This window comes from Cavia porcellus, unplaced genomic scaffold (assembly GCF_034190915.1).
Source record: "Cavia porcellus strain 051 isolate PalLab524CR breed Dunkin Hartley unplaced genomic scaffold, mCavPor4.1 scaffold_1, whole genome shotgun sequence".
In the NCBI taxonomy this organism is placed as follows: Eukaryota; Metazoa; Chordata; class Mammalia; order Rodentia; family Caviidae; genus Cavia; species Cavia porcellus.
Window position 1 is genome coordinate 192,163,515 of NW_026947484.1, and position 19,183 is coordinate 192,182,697.

The following is a 19,183-nucleotide window of genomic DNA, read 5'->3' on the forward strand; positions in this document are numbered from 1 at the left end:
CAGGGGAGGGGCTGGAGGTATTCTGGGAGCTGGAGTTACTCATGACAGGAACTCAGAGTCATGAACTGCCTCAGCTAATAACTAAGAATTGGGGATGAATCAGAGTGGAGGAAGATTACACAAAAGAAAAAGATTTTATTATTAATATGCCCTGGATGAAATGAGGGGTACAGCGTACGACTATGTTCACATTGCACCATGGACTTTCAAAAGTTGTTTCAAACACTGGCTGGTCCAGACTGCAGGCCAGTGACCCTTCCCTGGACCCTGCTATCTTGGCAGGCCCAGAGACCACAGTTGCAAAGACAGTTAGCTGGGGCATCTGAGAGTCTCCTCCCACACAGACCTTATAAAACTGCTATTCAGGGAAACTCTGTAGTTTGAGGCAAAACTCAGAGCCAAATTAGGGCTTCTAAGCCCCCTGCCTTGGACACCTCCTTGGAGCATTTGAGTTTGTCATGCATTCCTGGAGGAGCAGCAGCACAGCTGCAGCGACAGCTGCCAGGAACTGGCTTGGGCTTCGCCCTGTGTAGGGGAAGGGCAGCGGCTTCTGCTTCCTCCCGGGGCCCTGAGTGAGCTCACTCGTCCCCATACTACTGATTTTATCCACCCAAGGCCACTTGGCCCGGAGCCCAGGCAATGCAAGCGGCTGTCTCCACATCAGGCCGGCCGCTTCACAGGGTTAGAAGGGCATTCCAGGGCTAGCCAAATTACTCAGCAGCACACTGAGCTCCGAAATACAGAACAGCTGAAGAAAAAAGGTGTATGTGGGTGGCATGGGTGGCGGTACTGAAGTTTGATATTTAAAGGTAGAAAAATGAAAGGAAGTAAAGTTATTTTCTCCATTTGTTCTTTGACAATACCATGAGAGGACCTAGGAGGCCTGCAGGATGACATCATGTTTGACACTGAGAAATCTCAACGGCTCCATGAAATGCAGCCCCGGGCTGCTCTGTGCATCTGATGCCAGCTGCTTTCTATTATGCATTTCAAGCTATGTCACATCGAAATGAGGGTTTAATATTCAAATATCTACCAAAAGTAGACACAACACATGAAGATCAGATAAACTTCCCATCTTGGGATCACAAATATTTGGAATACAAAATGTCCAAGGATGAATATTAGAAGTAAGAAAGATACAAAAGAATTACGCTTTAAAAAAAATTTAAAAACTTAAACCCTCCCCAATCCAAATAATTGTGGTCTGGGTAACCCTCTGGGTAAGGCTTCGGATACTGGTCATTCCTTTAATCAGTGAGCTGTATATCTACAAAATGTGCCCAGGCGATGCCCACATGCATCACAAACCAGGCACATACATCCACAGGGACAGACACGTAGCTGTCGCTCATTGTTCTAGGGCACTTCACATCCGTGTTCTTAGACTCACACCTTCCTGTTCGGCTCCACAGGTTACTTCTTTGGAGGCAGAACATTTTCTTCGAAGAAGCCAGGGTTGACAACATTCCCTGCTGGGAAGTATCTGGCCACCACAAAGGAGGACCCGTCACTGGCAGATGCCTTCCCCACCCCCATCTTCTTTGTGTTCTTCCACACCATGGCTGTGAAGTGTCCTGTAAGAAGCAGGCAGAGGGAGAGGGCAGCCCATGAGTTAGTGGAGACCTACTAGAGATGTCACAAGCGGTTTGTGAACTCTTACCTGTTCCTGCCAGGCTTGACAGCTTGATCTTAGCAGATACCAATCAGAAGAGGAAAAGGCAAATACGTCAACTGCTTTGTTGTTTTTTGAAACACAATCTCATGATGTAGTCCAGGTTAGTTGGCCATGAATTCATGGCGGAGCCCAAAGTGGCCTCAAACTCTCAGAGGTCTTCCTGCCTCGGTCTCTAAAGTGCTGGGATTACAGGTAGGTGTTATTCCACGTGACTCAACTGTCAGATTTTGTGCCTATGTGTATGGTGCTAGAGACTGAACCCAGGGTCTTTGCACTGAGCTACATCCCCAGCCCTTCCAACCCACTCCCAAACTGCAGTCTGCGCAATCATCTCCACGTTACTCTTCAATGGTCCCTTTTTTTTTTCCTTCCAGTGCCAGAATCTTCACACTGAGCTACATCCCCAGTCCCTTCTAAATTTTTAAAAATTTAAGATGGGGTCTTGCTCAACTGCCAGGCGGAGGCTCAAACGTGCAGTGCCCCTGCGTTGGCCCCCCAGACCACCAGGACTGCGGACATGCAATGCCATACCTGTCTTCATCTTACTGACACAGGAACATTTACTGCAGCTGACACCTCCCCATCCCTTTTTAAAGTACTCTTCCATGGGCTGTTGACATTCCTCCTGTCTCCCTGCAGCCATTTCCACCTCTTCCTCTTCCCTCTTCTCCTCCTCCTCCTCTGTCTCTCTTATAATGTTAGAGAACCTCTATTTCCCAGGACTCAGTCCTGGTCTCTTTGCTCTCTACACTCTTGTTTAAGTGAATTTATTTTTCCCTGGCTCCTAAATTTATTTCTCCATCTCAAATCTCTGTTCAGTGTTCCAAGCATAAAGGCTTACTGGATATTTCCACTTGGATGACTCACAAGTACCTCAGCTGCAATCCATCTAAGACTGCTTTGGTCCCCCAGGTTAACTTCTCTTCCGACCCTCCCTCTTGTGTCAGCAGCACCGTGGCGCTCTCCTTGCTAGGAGTGGGCTGCATCCTCCCTTCTCCTGATTCCCCTCAGCAGCCCATCACTCAACCATAAGGATTCAACTTGAAAGGGCATCTCAAAGCTTTCTCCTCTTAAATCTTTGGTCCTATCCAAGGTTTCTTTTAGGGACCACTGGAACACTGCCTGACTAGTACTGGGGGTCCACCTTGGCCCCTCCCATTCATTTTTCACTTAAGTAGCCAGAGCTACCATTTTGAGAACAAGAATCATATACACTGACTTCCTTGCATAAAAATCCTTCACATACTCCCACCTGCACCTAGAATGAAAATGAATACTTTGGCCTAGTGGCCTCCTTTCCATTCACTAAACATGCTGATGCACACCTATAATCCCAGCACTCAAGGTGCTGGAGTAAGAGGATGTGAATTTGAGGCCAGCCTCGGCTATACAGTAAGACCTTGTCTCAAAAATAAAAACAAAGCAGGACCAAAAATCCTCAAACACTAGGCTCTTTCCCACAGAAGCAATACACTGGCCACTGTGGAAAACTTGTGATGACCAATCATTTCTTGTCCCTTAGGACTCAGGTTAAAAATGGCACTTGTTCAAAGAAGCTCTTTTAATCATCCTTTTATTTGCTGAACACCTCTTACACTCGGATAATTCTCTGTATTGTTTACGGGCATGGAAAGTGGGCCAGCTACTAAGGAAGACAGAATGGCAGATCCTCAAAAAATTAAACATAGATTTACCGTAGGATTCAGGAATTTCCCCTCTCGGTATAAAAGTAGAATAGTAGGCACCAGTGTTAGGAGGTGCTTAAGAAGTACAGAGTTTCAGTCTGTACAGCAGAGCTGGCCACAGTGACACCTGACGTAATCCCAGCTCTCTGGGAGGATGAGGCAAGAGGTAGCAAATCTGAGCTCAATGTCAGCAACTTAGCAACTTAGTGAGACTGTGTTTCAAAATCAAAGGTGAAAAAGGGCTGAGGATGTAGCTTGGTGGAAAGTACCGGGAGTTAAGCCTCAGTTTAAAAACATTTTTGGAAGTGTTTGCATAACCTGCAAATGTATTTAATGCCACTGAATTGTACACTTAAAATGGTTACCACAATGTTTTATATTATGTATGTTTTGCGACACATTAAAGAGAGATGTGACAGCTGTCTTGATTGGCAAGTTAACTGGATCAACAGATGTCTAGGAAGTTAGTAAAGCAGGCTTCTGGGTGTGTCTGTGATGGCAAGGTGGGCGAGAGCCAACCCTGAATGTGTGTGGCACCATCCAAACGCGTGGGGCCAGACAGACAAAATCGGAAGGAGGAAGAAGCCAGCCAGCACGCTGGCTCTTTCTGGTCTGGTTGCTGTGAAAAGCTCAGCTTTCCTCCGCCCTTCCGCCCCTTCCCCATGATACCTCCGCCTGGCCACCGGCCTAACATCAATGGAGCCAGTTTCCCATGGACTGAAACCTCTGAATCTGCGAGCCAGTGCTAATCTTTCCTCCTCTAAGATGGAAAACTCAAGTTCAGCCCGTGTACCTGAGGGAGAACCTGCCTCAAATGAAAGGGGGGTGGGATGGGAGATGTAGCTCACTACTAGGCCCTGGGTTCAATCCCCAGCACTGCAGAACAGAACAAACAAAACAAAAACAGCCCCAAAGAAATGCTAATTCATATCAACAATATGATACAATTAAGGCAAGAATGAAAACAATTCCCTAACTATACACTGTCGTCACCAACCTTGGATCAACCTTGGTCAGTGAGCTCTGGTTCCCACTCCGGGCAGAAGGAAGCTGCCTGCCTATCTCCCTGCATCCTTAACGCTGACGCAGCTCAGGCGCTTGGCAGCTGTGTGAGGCTGCTTCTCTGGGCTGCCTTTGGCCAGGGCTCAAGCCTTTCCCCCACAAGCCTTCCTGAGAGGAACCCACGTGTTTGACCATTAATCACCCCCCACTCAGTCTCCCAGAGAAACACGAAGCCCCCATTTACTCAGAGCTTCCCAAGAAAACAAACACATACATGCGCATGTCAGCAGCGTAAGTGCTGCTGGCAGCTTTTTCCAAGCAGATATCACTAAGTAATCTTTCCTCTCGCTGAGGAGGTTTCTATCTGTACAGAGATAATTAAATTAGGGGCATTTAGAGACTAATTAAAGGATACAGCTCCCTTGGCAACCATCAGATACACAGTGGTTTCTGACTAGTTTACCAACAACAGTTCCTTATTCTTTTCTCAAAGGATCACATCCTCTTTCTTGAGGTGAACCCAAATCCCCAGAATGCCTTTGAAATACACACTGTATAAATTACAGTATGTCCTTCAAAGGAATAATGTTACTGACTGTCAAAACTTGTTTTTTTCGGATATGGAGCAATTTCTGACAAATGTGAAGCAGGTCACACACTGATGCCAGAGTTTTAATAAAGGAAGAAGAACATATGCACGTCCATGCTGACATAAGCTCAGACAGCTACAGTGAAAAGCTAGGCAGGAGCCACAAGTGTAACCCAAGCACCTGGAAGGCTGAGGTAAGAGGACTGCAAGTTTTCTGTCACTGTGTGTTACAGAGTGAGACACTATCTCAAACAAAAACCAAAAAAGTTTTCACTAACAAAACCAAAAAAATTTTGACTATCAAAAATCAAAAAAGAAAAAAAATTATATACAAGAAATTGCCAGGCTGGGCAAAGTGGTGCACGCCTGTTATCCTAGCACTCAGGAGGCTGAGACAGGAAGATCACCCTGCCTTCGAGGCCAGCCTGAACTACACAGTGAGAATCTGTCTCTAAAAACCAGAAAAGAGAGAGAGAGAAGAAGAAAGAACAAAAAGAAAGAAAGAAAAAAGAAACTGCCCTCACTGATTATCTCTTGGAGGAAAGTGTCAGAGGTCAGAGCTTATGTGGCTTATACTGTATTGCTTTCAAATTCCATATCATTTAAAAGGATTACTCATTCAGAATAGATAAAGAAACCTACTCATTTAAACAGAATATGACAAAGTAAGCATAAAAGATGCTTTTCTTCATGCTGCACAGAGCAAGGATCAGAATCCTTCATCACGAGAAGCTAGGAGAGTGGGCTGGGGAGACAGAAACATTTAGGGTAGCTCAAACATCCCTGCATCTGGAGGACAGACTAAGGGAAGAGAACCTCTAAACAGTGGTGCAGCCTTAGGCTGCGACAGGATGGGCTTGAGGCTCTTCGAGAGTCTTACAAGCCCATGTGTTGGGGTGAGGCTCTGTCCATCCCCAGCGCTGTCCACTGGCACTGGGAGGGCACTGGGCTGGCTTCCTGGGGCCTTCCTCTTTAGGGAGGAGAGATGCAGGATGACGGGTGGCCGGACAGTGACCTTAGGGATTTGAGTCCCATCCCCAGCTCTGACTCATGAAATTCCTGCCTGGAAGAAGGGGCCATGGAAGAGGCATTGGATCAAGCACAGAAGACACAAGAAAAGCCCTTCGCAGGCCTCAGTGTCCTCTTCCACACAACGGCAGCACCAAGCCCTGCTGTGTGAGGCTGGCGTGGTCATGGCGGCCGTCGGGGCCGTGTCACTCCCCCGGGTGCATCAGGAACCGTGCCAAGAGCTCACATCCACTCGTGTCTGACTGCTCAGCAATCTTGTTCGTAGGAAAAGTAATTCCAGAAGCTACGACGTAAAACCTCTCCGGGCGTGTATTTCTGGGGAAAGCAGACAAGGCCCTGCCCACACATCCTTAACCACAGCTCACCCCTCCATGGTTCTGAGGCTGTATCAACTCTCACTCAGGCCCGGCAGGACCGGGAGGAGCAGGCCCCAGAGTCCTGAAGTGATGCAAGAATCCCCACCTCTGAGAGGGAGCAGCAAGCCACAGGAAACTGTGACTGGCTCTGACAGTGTCACTTCCTGCTTGTGAAGAAACCCTTCTGAGGGTAAGAGCCCAGAGTGGCTCTACCCGTGGGTGGGAAGGCAGGCGGAGGGCATGGCGAAGACCAGCAGTTCCCTGGTGTCTGCCCCCCAGATTCACACACCCTCTGAGCCCCTCCTGAGATCAGGCAGAGTCTAAGCCAGGTCTGAGGGAAGACAGGCACCTGAGGAGGTCAGCAAAGGGCCAGAGGACTGAAGGAAGAAGACTGGAAGCCAGAGTGGCTAAGTGCTGAGGCACCAGCCCTGGAAGCTCTCAGCAGCCTCTGCCATCCAGGTTTTGGAGACTGCGCTGCAGAAATGTGAGCAGCTTTGAGCAGGGGGCAGGCAGAGGGTGCACATGCGGGGAACAGTTTGGGAAGATGTCAAGGAAAGGCAAACTTTGCCCTCACCAAAGACAGAAACCCAACCTACAACCTGTGCAGCCACTGGCGGCACAGCCACTCACCGGTCCCTGAGGTGAAGCCAGGCTGCTGGAAGTTGTAGTTCTTGATTTCACTGTACCATCTATCAGCCACTTCCTTTCCTGTATGGAAAAATCAGTCAGCAACCAAGCCCACCCACTCTGTAGCCCTCTGTCTGTCCCACAGACCCACACCACCCGTTCCACAAATAGAGATCTGATAGAGTCCCTCCCAACAACTCCTGCCCGTGGTCTATCCGGGCTGAAGAGAGAGGCCCAGTGGAAGTCTAGGAGAGCTTTGTCCTGGGCTGAAAGGTCTGGGAGAAGGGGCCCGCAGCAGGCTCTCTGCCCTCTCTGCAGTCAACAAGGAGGCTGAACACACGCAGCGTGCTCCAAAGGCCTTCTAGTCATGCTTAGAGTTTCTGGGAGACTCCCTCATCCCACCCCATGTCTGGTTCATGAAGTACCCACTGGAAGAAAGATGACCAACAGCCCAGGGCTAACAGCCCAAGGTCTCCATTGCGCAGGGAGCGCTTGCCTGGGGCATCCACTGCCCTGCAGGATGGCAGGGCCAGAGGAGGGAGCTCAAGAGCTGGGCAGGAAGTCTTATGCTCTACGGTGGCTAGGAATCATGGGGATCTTGTTGAACTGTACAGACTCCAGATCAATAGATCTGGTCTGAGTAGCCCATGCTCCTGCTTTTCTAACAAATAACTGATGCTGGTTCACAATCAAATCCTAACCTCACCTTAGGACCACTTCTAAAACTGGGCCTGGGGCCTTCCTCAGAGTGGGTGTCGCATTCTCTCTGAAAGCTCTGAATAACATCCCACAGCACGGAGGGGTGGGGACCACCTAGGCAACCCCTTCTTTACAGAGGTGGGGACCCCAGGCCACAGAGGGCAGTGACCTGATTCAGGTCCCCCAGGGGCCTAGCCCAAGGCTGGGAAGGAACTGCATCTGCTGCCTGCCTGCCTGCCTAAGGCCCTTCCCATCCCCCGTTTTCTCCCAGGCTGAGTCTGAGTGTGCAGGAATGGGAGCCTCAGAGCAGGTCTGCTTCCCCTAGCAGGCACACAGCTCCCCACCAGGGGCGGCCCAGCTGTGCCAGGAAAACCGAGAGGCCCCAGGGGCTCCCCGGGGATCTCCCAGGAATGTGAGGCTGGGAAGGGAGTGAGTCATCTTCCAGACAGGGCCTGGACAAAACCTCAGGGATCAGCCAGCCTTCTCTGACAGTTTTCCTAAAAAGCCCTTTCTGGGCTGGAGGAACAGAAGAGACCAAGAATGTTTGGTCAGTGTGGTGGGATCTTTCCAGACTGAGACTAACATAGGAATTGTCTTTCCCATTTCCTGCCCCCAAATGTAAAGAAGTGCTATCACTTTTCTCTGATTATAAAAGTAATATACCAGCTCTGTAAAAAAAGATATAACTTAGAAAACTGAAGAAAGTATTTCTCAACAGCTGAAAATGCTTTGACTGCTGCAGAATCAGGCTGAGACACTGTCCAGAACTGTCCTCTCCTGCCCTACTCCCCAGACTGGGAGCTTCCAGAGGAGAGCTGGTCAATGAGACCCACGTCACTGTCCCTGGCTCTTGGTGCTGCCTTGGCTCTGAGCCCGCCCTCAGGGACACTGTGGAAAACTGAGTCACCTTGGAGCAGACACAGAACCTGGGTTTCCTTTCCCTTTCCTCCTCCTCCTTTCCCTGCAGTGACACAGCACCTGCACCATGCAAAGTACCAAGGAGGCCCTGGCTTAGGCCCAGCCCCGCAGCTGGGAGGGGCCCGAGGAAGTGACCCACCTGTCTGATCATATGATGCCCACGCGAGGTTCTCCCCACACTGGCCACGACTGGACTCCGGGCTGTGCTTGAGGATCCTCGTGCTGGCCAGGGCTTCGGAATACCTGCCGGAATTCATGGTGTTTCCTCAGAGGAGGCAGAGCCAGAGGACGCCCCACACATGCCTGCGCCCAGGCTGGTGTGACTAAGCTCCCCTCCTTTCCCTGCCAGAGCTTTCGGGGGCACAGGGGGCACCATACAGCTGGCCTGTGGGCTTCCCAGCAGTCCTGTTTTACCCGAGAGCAAACAGGCTCGGCCATGCCTGGGTTAGTGGCAGAGAGGTACTCAAGTCTGGTTCTCCCTGATCCCCAACCCCACATCCCTCCAACCACCCTGGGCCCTCAGTGACTGAGGCAGTGGCCCCGTGGAGGGCTCAAACCCCTGGGCGCTGGGCACTCACTGCTGGGCCTCTCGGTTGAGCTTTGAGCAGAGCTTCAGCGGGGGGACACCGTGCTGCCGTCGGTACTCATTGTGGGCCTTCAGGACCTCGTTATTAAACTGTTTGGAGGCTGAAACGATAACAGAGGAGACCAGCTCAGCACAGAAAAAAGAACCCCCCAAAAGTGCAAGGCGTACTCAGGGCGACACCCGGCTTTCCTCAGGTCACATGGACAACTGCTGTCCCTTCCCATTCGGGGAAGCCCAGTTCCTCACCACTGCCCATTCCCTCGTCACCCCTCCACGTCCCTCCATATCTATTGTCTTTTTTTTAAGGAGAAAAACAGAAAAAAAGCCTAAAAATTTCAAAGCACATCAACCAGGAACATACACTGCGCACTGTCGTCCCCATCCCTGCATTCTGGGCCAGGTTAGAGGTTTGGGTCTCTACCCACGGCAATAGGAAGGCTCTGGGCAAGAGCAGGGCAGGGAGCTGACTGGACTTTGTGCTTCTGAAAGACCCTGCGGGCTGCTGCCTGGGGGATGGATGGGAGGTACAGAGCGGACGATGAGGGCCGGACGGTCAGCAGCAGAGCTGCTGGAAGGGAAAGTCAGAAGAAGCCCAGAAACCTCAGGTTGGGTGGGGCGGGGCGGGGCCTGGCAGCCCAGGTGGGAGCCCAGAGAGCAAGAGCCTAGCTGCGATGGAAAGCATCTTGAAATCAAGAGAGAAGGATGAAGAAAAGGGAAGCCAGGCGCAGTGGCACACAACTGTGGCCCTATTTATTTAGACTGTGCCCCCTTGGTGACAACCTCAGAAAAGGCAAGGTCCAGGGGACTGGGTTAAAGAGAAAATAAATGGGTGAAGCCAAAGGGCAGGCAACATCAACCGTGGGCTACCAAAACATTTGGATTTAAAATGGAACCCCAACCAACCAACAGCTTTTACATATCCATCCAATACCCAGACCAACCTCCATCCACCCAGACCTCCACCATCCCCATCTTCATTTCATCCATCGATTCATCCTGTGTTCAGCAGCAGCATCTATCCATCCACCGTCCGTTCAGTCCCAGTCCCTGTATCTGTCCTTCTGTTCCTGGGGCATCTTCTGCATGCCAGGTCTCACACTGTGTGCTAGGGCTCAGAGACAAATGAGCCCCAGCTTGCCCTCAAATACCCTCACAGAAGGAGCACAACCTTGGAAACATGTGAAAGAAGAGTGACAGGTGAAAAGAAAGGCCAGTGGACATTTTCTCATGAGTTTTAGCTCTTACTTTCTTCTGAACCCCATAAATGTGAACCCCATTAAATTTGTCTACTGTGCAAATATTCCAGAGCACAGGGTGCTCTACCTCTTGGACAGAAAACCTTGTGCAAACACAAGACGAACCAGAGAGTCAAAATCTGATCCTGAGGACAGCATGCCTGTAAGTTGCTCATTTCCTTTGATACCTTACAAACCCTTACTCTTTTTTTTTTTTTTTTTTTTTTCTTTTTGTCTTTTTCCTTTTTATCGGTACCGGGGATCGAACTCACGACTGCCTGCTTGCAAGGCAGACGCTTATGCCGCTGAGCTAAACCCCCAGCCCCTACAAACCCTTACTCTTAAGAGAGATGCTTTTGGCACTTCAGAGCCAATGACCCACTAAGGTCTTTATCTTAAAGCCTGTCTTTACTGTAAGTTTTTCTTCTCCTTTCATTTCTTAGGATAGGTGCCACAAGGCAGATAACACTGGTGTCAGAAGAACTTGAAGAGCCACCTAAAGGTCCAGCGAATCATGAAGGAGGTGACTGACCTCCAATTTGAAGCTCCAAACAAGTCTGAATCAGACCCAACCAGGCTCAGACCATGAAGGGACTAGGTACCACGCCTTAAGTACTCCTTATTTCCTCGGCAGAACCAGGAGTGAGTGGAGTGGATTGGAAGGCCCACAGAGGGCTGGTCCCTCTCTGAAGTCTGGCTGTGGGTGGTGGCAGGAAGGATGTTTAACCAGAGCACAGAGGAAGTGCCACACACCTTCCTCTGCCCTAGGCCACATCTGCCAGCGCCCTTCTCTGTGCCTTTTCACCCAAGAGTGAGGAGATGGTCCAAATGGAGTTCTCCTTTATCCTCTGGCCAGAGATGGATCTTTAAGGCAAACATCATGAGGCCTCTCAGGGAAGGAGGCCCGGGGCTGGTGGCTGAGGAGGTGAAAAGCTGCACTTCTTGCCTGCAGCAGTTTAGGTGCCCAGAGACCTTCCAGTCAATGTGGGGGGAGGCCTGAGCAGACTCTGGGGCTTAGGGTGGCTGCACAGGAACGCATGCAGGGCAGGTATGACGAGGAGGGGCTCTGACTGGCGAGCTGCAAGATTTAGCTGACAGGTAGAGATGGGGCACAGGAGGAATGGCACTAGGTGTAAGCAGGAAGTGGAGCTATAATCTGAGGTCCTCACCTCTTTGGGATCAGAGGAGGGCCTCACCCTTGTTGACAGGAAAAACAAGGGCTGCAGGTCTTCTAGGGCAACAGGAAAAGGAGGTGATATTTACTAAGTATAGAGTTTCAGCTTTGCAAAACTAAGAAAGTCCTAAAGCTGTTTCACAGCAATGTGAAACCACCACTAAGACTATTGCTAAGATGGTACATTTTATGTCACGCGTTTCTGGGGAAATGGGGGAGCTAGAGCAACTTATGGGACTTGGGGACTCCAAGACAGTAGGTGGAGGAGCCAGCAGGGTAGTGTGGCACCAGAAACATGGGCTCTTGGGTGATGGGCAGCTTCACCCAGCCGGGCCCTGTCCTTGTCTGGTAAGAGGCAGCTATCAGAGGCTGGTCTTGTGAGGACTGCCAGTTCTGAGTATGTTTACCTGCGGGACTAAACTTTGGGGACATGGTGGTGGCTCTTGGTGAATTCTGAGATCCCAATAGGGAAAAGCTGGGACCAATGGTGGAAAGGGCAGGATGAAAGATTTCAGCTTAGACTAAGACTTCTCTCCCAACAAAAGCTTTCTGAAGCCAGGAAAGTGGTACCTCACAAGGTGCTGAGCTCTCCCCCAGCACTGGGGGCATGCAAGCAGGTAAGCCGCTCTCAGAAGGATTTAGAGGCTCAGTGGAGACTCTGATGACTCCAAAGCTGAAGTCCCATTGGGGTGGAGCTGAGAGAAGACAATATGAATTCAGACCTTTGGGAGCTTTTTGGGGGGGAGGCTATTGGGGGTCAAACTCACAACCTCACACTTGACAGGAAGGCAGTTGTGCTGCTGAGCTGTATCCCCAGCCCCCCGAGCTTTTTTAAGAAGCCAGAGTGATCAAAACAAGCACATGTGCTCAGGCAAGGCGTGTATGGATGGGAGCACACGGTCAGGGTGACGAAGAGCTGCCGGGTGAGCGGCAGGTGTGGCCAGGTCTATCCTGTCGTCCCTTCCGGTTCTCATGTGCCGTGGATGCTGCAGCCTCCTCAGCAAAGAGGGACATACAAGGCTGCTCAAAAGTAGGTCACTGCATTCTCAGAAGGAGGGCAGTTAGAAGAAACAAAAGTGAAAGTCCCAGCGCCCAGTCCAAGTTCAGTGCCCTGAAGTCAAAGCCAGGCGCTGTTCCCAGTACAGCAGGAGTCCCTGGGCCAGGAGTCTCAGCAAGAAGTCTGCTCCAGCCCCAGCTGGAAGCACAGGCCTCACGCTCTCCTCTTCACCGTCCCCAGAGTTCTCTCCCACCCCAGCAAACAGTTCTAGTCCAGGTGGCTCCTCTGAGCAGGGTGTGGGCCTGGGGAGGCAAATTATCAATGGTGACCGCACTCTGCAAAGCCACATCCCCTCTGGTACAAAAACCCAAAATCACAGATGAACAGAGGAAAAAACCACTTGTCCCAGTTAGGCAGGGAGAGCCCTCGGTCAACTCGTGATGGAGGAGGTACAGGGATTCAGGCTCAGAAAGGTCACCCAGCCTCAGTATGCCAGCCCAGAAACGGGGAGAGTCAGGCCTGTCCGCCCCAGGCTCAGGCTGTTTCTGGGTGCTGGGCCTAGGTGTGCCCTCAACTTCTCACTGCCTTCGTGGGAGTTTCCAGCACTGTATACACTTTGTGACTAAGAAACTGAAGCTTGAGAAGGGAAGTAAGCAAATCCTCCAGGAATGGAGTCCAGGGATGGGTCCACGTGGGGACACAAGGCCCTGTCCTGAGCCCCCACGCCGCAGCTCACAGGTAACAAGAAAACAGAAATGACAGGTGGATGTCCCAGGAAATGGGTCCAGCTGACTGGGGCCAGCTGAGGAAAGCAACAGATGACCAGAGACCTAAGGTGGGCAGCTGCCTTTTGAAAGGAAAAAAGAGGAAGGAAGGAAGAGGAGAAAAGAACTATGATTGCTCAAGAGCTTCCTTTGTGTGAGGTCTGAGAGGCCCTGGTGAGCGAGGGCCCCAGGCTGCAGCTACCAGGCCTCCTGGGGTCGGCAGGGACTGCCTGGACCTGGGGTAGCAGGGCAGCCATCTGCTGGGGTGCAGAGTTCCGGGAGTCCAGGTGGGCTTCGTACAGCCCTCTGGGGCACGGCCTCTGGGGCTGAATAGATTCTGAGGGAGTCCTTTTGTCAGGGACAGGTTTCTCCCCGGGCACATCTCCACCCTTCAGGTCTCTCTGACTCCTCTGTCCTCTCCACACTCCTTAGGAAGGAGACCATGACAGGGGACAGGAAGGAAATGTAAACAGGCCCCTCTGTCAGCTTGGCAAGAAACTAGACAGCAACCTGGTCCCACCTTGGAGGCAAAGCTGGTTTAGCCTGTTCTTCAGGAAGAAGGAGTCAAAAAGTAGAAAACTGAGTAAGAAAAGGTGCCCAGTGGGCAGCTCCTGTTCTTAAAGCCGGGGCTCCTCACAATTCAAGGCGAATCCCAGCTCTGCCTTTACCTGCTATGTGATCTGCTCCACCCATTCCCCATATCAAACCCCATGGGGCAGTTGTGAGATTAAGTGGATTAATACGGGAATGCTTTAGGATGGTTCTGGAACATAACAAACCGTTACGAAAATGTCAATTACACTTCTTAGATTGCATGGAACCCTTTAGCTCTGGCTTTGGGAGGACCTGCCCCATCATCTGATGTCTTCCCTGCCTTTAAGGTAAGCAGGGATGTGGTCCAGTAAAACCTTGGTTTGAGAGAATAATTCATTCTGCTAGTCATCTGTATATCAAGAAAGAGACAGAGAGTGTAGGAGAAAGAGAGATAGTTGTGATCATGTGACATTCAGCGTGACAGACTGTCTATACTGCAAGACAATGATGATTTATCAAGGTAAAATTTCTCAGAAATGTTTGCTCATCTTGCTGAACACTTACAAGCCAAGTTGCTTGCAAGCCAAGCTTGGCCATATTCCTATGGATTTTAAGCAGAGCGCCTGTAGTCCAGCTACTCAGGAGGCTGTTGTAGGCGGTCAGTCTAAGCCCAGGAATTTGAGGCCAGCCTGGGCAACACAGCAAGACCTTATTTCAACAGAGTCTCGCAGGAGTTTTCAGGATGACCAAGCCTGAATGTCCGCCATGTGAATGGTGTATGAGCAAATGAATGAAGTTATTGCATCTGCACTGAAGACAGATGTGGAAATTGGGTTTGGGGGCAGCATGGGAACTGCCCAAGGTCATCCACTGAATCACTCTCCAAATGGTTACGTCTTTCCCTAACGTAAAGAGAGGCAGCGAAGCCTTGCTCAACTGCTTATGGAACAAGGGACATTTCCTGGGGCAATACCTCCTCCAGGGTGCCCCTCTCAAATCGATGGCCAGACAGACATGCTTGAGGAAAGCTTGAAGGAGCCAGAGCCGGGGACCGTGGCTGCTGGGCTGGCCAATGTCCAGCCCTGCCTGTGTCCCTCAGCCCTGCCTAGTGACAAGTCTGCACCCTAGGCCCTAGGTTCCCCCTCTGTACACAGAGGAAGCGCTGATAGTTGTGGTTTTCAAAATGCCTTCAAAGCAGGGAAACTCTGAATGAAACCAGCAAGAGAAGCTGCAGATGAAAGGGGAGCTGCTGGGGTTGACTGGTCCTCACAACCTCACTCTCAGAGGGCCCACAAAAGGGAATCCTTGGACTAGTTCATCCTTAACAGTCCTCTGCTCTGATACCTCTGGTGCTAGGAGACGTGTCTTCAGATACACCACAATTCTTAGAGACAACTCGGGGGGGGGCCCACTGGCAAGGGTCCAGCTGGGAAGACAGAGAGCTGGATTCAAATCCCAGTTTGTTCTCTTGTCAGCCAGGGTGTGAGGTAGGGCAAGGGACTGAAGCTTTGTAAGTCTACCAAGGAGTTGACAGCGACAGTCTTGGTGCGCAACTGCAAAGCTTGGTAGCATAAAGCAGCTACAGCTCCTTTCCCGGTGCAGTAGGAGCCTCACGATTGGTATCATTATCGGGGCGAGAGGCTTTCCCTGAGCTCAAGGCCATTGCCTTCCTCTGCCCAGCACATATGCAGCCCACTGAGCCCCGCAGAGAGAACACAGCTGGGAGCAGGACCTGGAGTCTCCCCACCCTGCATGGAGCCGCTCCGGGGACTGCAGCCACATGAGCTGTGAAGACTTTAGGGTGCCCTTTACTCCAGCAGCTCTGGACCTCGTCTGCAGGGATGAAAAGAGCCGGGCTTTTGAACAGTGATGAGGAAACAAAGACTCCAAAAATGCTGGCACTGACCCCTTCGGGTGGTCATTTAGGTTCACACCCATGAGTGCTACTTCCCCGTGGGTGCGGACAGAAATCCCTGCAGGTAGCCCGGAACTCCAAGGTTGGGCTTGTGCTGAAGACTCACTTTGGTCACTCAGAAGTCACTTTATAGGGACTCTTAGAAGAGCTAGACACTAAGCTGGGGGTTGCCAGTTTCATAGAAGAAAAACAAATAACGTGCACTGGGCTGTAAGGGAGATATGCCTGAACTAGGATTCTGGAAGGTTCTTGAGCACAGGGAGGGTACCTAACTCACCCAGCTCTAACTTCCCTTCTGCCACCAGCTCCTTGCTCCTGAGTGTGGAGTCATTCTCCCCTGAAATCTGCCCGACTTTTGATCTCTAGTCCTAGATCACTGACATCTTGTATCCAGATGCACACCTCTGACCTCAGTAAGGTGTCACCAAGACCACTCACGGCCACTGCCTGGCAAATTCGTCTCCTCTTTCTCTCTGGCCTTTGCTTCTGCCCTAGATGCCTGCTACTCTTGTTTGTAACTGCAGACGTCTCCTCCATCTCCCAGCTCCATCTTCTCCCATTCTGATCTCCCCTCCATCCTAATACAACTCTGGTCCTTGCAGGTCCAGTGGGATAAAGCCCAAATTCCCATGACCCTATAGGATTCACCACTTTCTCCAGGATCCTTTGGTAAGGAAATCTCTTCCTATCCTCGCTCTGCATACCGGCTGGCTTGGATTACTTCCCATTTCTTTTTGGAGCATTGTGGTACCTGTCTATCCCCAGACCAGCTTACTCAATGTATTACTTTTTTTTTTTTTTTTTTTGAGACAGACTCTCACTATGTAGTCCAGGCTGGCCTTGAACTCACTGTGGAGCCTGGCTAGCCTCAAACTCACAGCAATTCTCCTGCCTCAGCCTCCCAAGTGCTGGGATCACAGGTGAACACCATCACACCCAGTCTCAATTTAATTTTTACGGTGCCAGGCAAGCTCTCTAACAGCTTTATTTATTCATTTTAAAATTCAAATGGCACTACTGAGCACAGGGCCACAGCTCCAGAGCACTAAGGCCACAGCTTGATACAGAACTGACAGATGGGGAGCTTGAGTTGTACCCCAGTGCTGAAGCACTGGCTAAGCACATATGCGGCCTTCGTTCCATCCCCAGCACCACAAGAAAGAAGAAAGAAAACCAAAAGGAAGAAAGGAAAGGGACGGGAGGAAGGATGAAGAGGAGAGAGAGCAGGATGAACAAATAGAAGAATGGACCCTCTGGTGAATATCAGCAGTTCCTGAATACCGTCAGGTAAAAAGTCAGAAAACTTATTAAAATGTAGTTTTAGAGAGTTTCTGGATTTTCTCCTACATCTACAGAGAAGTTGCTTTCTTGAGATTTCAGCACGCTCATTCACACCAGCCATAATTTGCCCAATCAGCACCTACTACTGTGTCTTTTGAATTACATGATGACCTCTTCTGTCACCTTTCCATTCTGCAAAGGACCTTGGAGATCATGGGTTGCCCTCCTTGTACAGATGGGAAAACCGAGGCACAGAGGGGTAAAGAGCAAGGCCTAATCTCATACAGCAAGTGATCACCAAGGCCAGGCCCCTCAAGCCAGGCCTGCCACTGCAGCCCGAGGTAACACACATCAGGACCAACGGCAGGGAAGCCCCTTCCTCCCAGTGCTGGCACCTCAGGAGTCCACGTTGTGGAGGACAGATCCAAGACAGGGGACAAGCCTAGTCATCCAAACCCGGCAACGCCTGTGAAGCGGGACATCTGAGCTCTGATAGCCAGCTGCTCCTTCCGAGGCAGGAACTACGCTGAGATAAACACAGACACTGCTGTCTGCCAGGAGCACGGAGGGGGGGGGGGAGCAGGCCTATCTGTGAACACTGGGCCCACGCCCACTAGAGAGGGGCTGCCGAGGCTGCCTGTCCCAGTCAGGGAACGGAGGATGGTGGCTCCTCGCACAGGACTTGAGCTCACAGGGTGGGGAGAACGCTGGGCTAAGGTACAGGATGGTGAGATCTAGACTAGGACACCAGGGAAGGGACCAAGTGTCAGCTGCAGAGCAGGGTGCAGGCAAAAGGTGAAGAGATGTCCAGAGGTCTGAGGGTGGTGCTGACAGTGCACGCTTTCACCCTGCAGAAGTTGGGGTGGGGTGGGGAAGCAGACAGGAAGTGACAGGAGTTCTTCCTTTCAGAAACTTCACCACAGCAGTCACCATGGTGAGGATGGGCAGCAACAGGTCAGAGACGAATAAGGAAGCCAGAGGCACTGGCAGCTGACCTGCACAGAGGGGCTCAGGAGAGGAAGAGCCAAAAAGAATGAAAAAGGTGGCTCAGAGCTGTTCTTAAGGTCCAAAAGGGCCAGCTGCTTTTGCTGGGCGATGCTGCCACAGTTTGGGGTCTTTTTCCAACCCTAAGTTTGTGCTTCTCCTGAAACAAAGCAAAAGCCACGCCTCGGCCAGCCCCCGGAGCGCTGATCCCTTTTAGCCCCTGGAAACCCACCCAGACACAATCTCTGGCTCCCAGCCAGGCAGGACCCTTCCCCGTCTCGCCTTCTGCCCGCTCTCCCCGTGGCCTCAACAGCCTTAGCTCCCTGGTTGCAGCAGAAACTGCCCTGCACTGCTCGCCTGGGCGCTTTGCCCGCTCGCCCTCCATCCTGCACCCGGGGTCCCGAGTCGAAGCCCGAGCCGCCTCCCGCGCGCGCAGGACCAGGTCGCTCGCTCTGGGGGACCGCGGAGGGCAAGGTGACAGCAAGGGCCAGGAGCCCGCTCGCACCCGGCCGGCGGCTCACCTGACTTGCCCATGGCCGGCTCCGCGATCCTCAGCTCCCGCTGTCCTGCGCTGCGCTCCGCGCGGCTTGGGGACCGGGGCGCGGCGGGGCGGGGCGGGGCGCGGAGGGGGCGGCACCGCCCCTCGCCTTCTACGGCAGCGCCGCCAGCGGCCGAGGCGCCCGGGGCAGCCTGGGGCGGGTGGGGCGCTTGCCCAGCGGGGGAGCTCGGCCACCGCCCGCCCGGGGCTCCCAAGGTGTGGTCTCCCCGCGGTGGCGCCCCGAGCGGTCCCGCCGCGGGCTGCACCGAGGCGCGGGGAGGAGCAGCGGGGCTCCCGGGAGCGCGGCCGCGGCAGACGCGCCGGAGGCATCGTAGTAGACGCTTCCGGTTGGGGCCACCAGGGGTCGGTACCCGACACTCAGGCTCCCAGGGTGCCCTTCCCCTCCCCAGTGACCCTGGGCTCCGAAGGAGTCTGCCCCGGGAGCTGGGCGCAAGGCTGGGCTGGACCGGGGTACCAGCTCCCCGCAGCGCCAGCGTCCTGGGACCTGCGCGCTTGGCCCTCCGTGCCTCCCAGGTCAGGCGAAAGGCCAGACCTGCTCCACCCCATCAAAGTAGATTTCTTCATTCTTTAT

The 19,183-nt window shown here is 52.1% G+C and overlaps 1 protein-coding gene across 2 annotated transcripts; it reads right to left on the minus strand.

Moving 5' to 3' along the window:
* Window positions 1-115: 115 nt before the first annotated feature.
* On the minus strand, window positions 116-18,809 carry Glipr2 (GLI pathogenesis related 2). Of its 2 annotated transcripts, XM_063225478.1 has the most exons (5): window positions 18,575-18,727; window positions 9,162-9,270; window positions 8,723-8,826; window positions 6,970-7,047; window positions 116-1,577 (listed from the first exon to the last, which is right to left on the minus strand). In XM_063225478.1, exons 1-5 carry the CDS (start codon window positions 18,585-18,587, stop codon window positions 1,417-1,419), a joined length of 465 nt encoding a protein of 154 aa, XP_063081548.1. In that variant the 5' UTR covers window positions 18,588-18,727; the 3' UTR covers window positions 116-1,416. The 2 variants fall into 2 exon arrangements, with proteins under 2 accessions (XP_063081548.1, XP_063081549.1); XM_063225479.1 differs by lacking the exons at window positions 6,970-7,047; window positions 8,723-8,826 and having other exon boundaries at window positions 18,575-18,809.
* Window positions 18,810-19,183: the final 374 nt, after the last annotated feature.

Bases quoted from the DNA above. Each gene is read 5' to 3' on its own strand.
- Glipr2 (XM_063225478.1), bottom strand. The intron at 8,827-9,161 runs GTGAGTGCCCAG...GAATTCCGGCAG, and splicing joins CTCAACCGAGAGGCCCAGCA to GTATTCCGAAGCCCTGGCCA. The intron at 7,048-8,722 runs GTGGGTCACTTC...TTTTCCATACAG, and splicing joins GGCATCATATGATCAGACAG to GAAAGGAAGTGGCTGATAGA.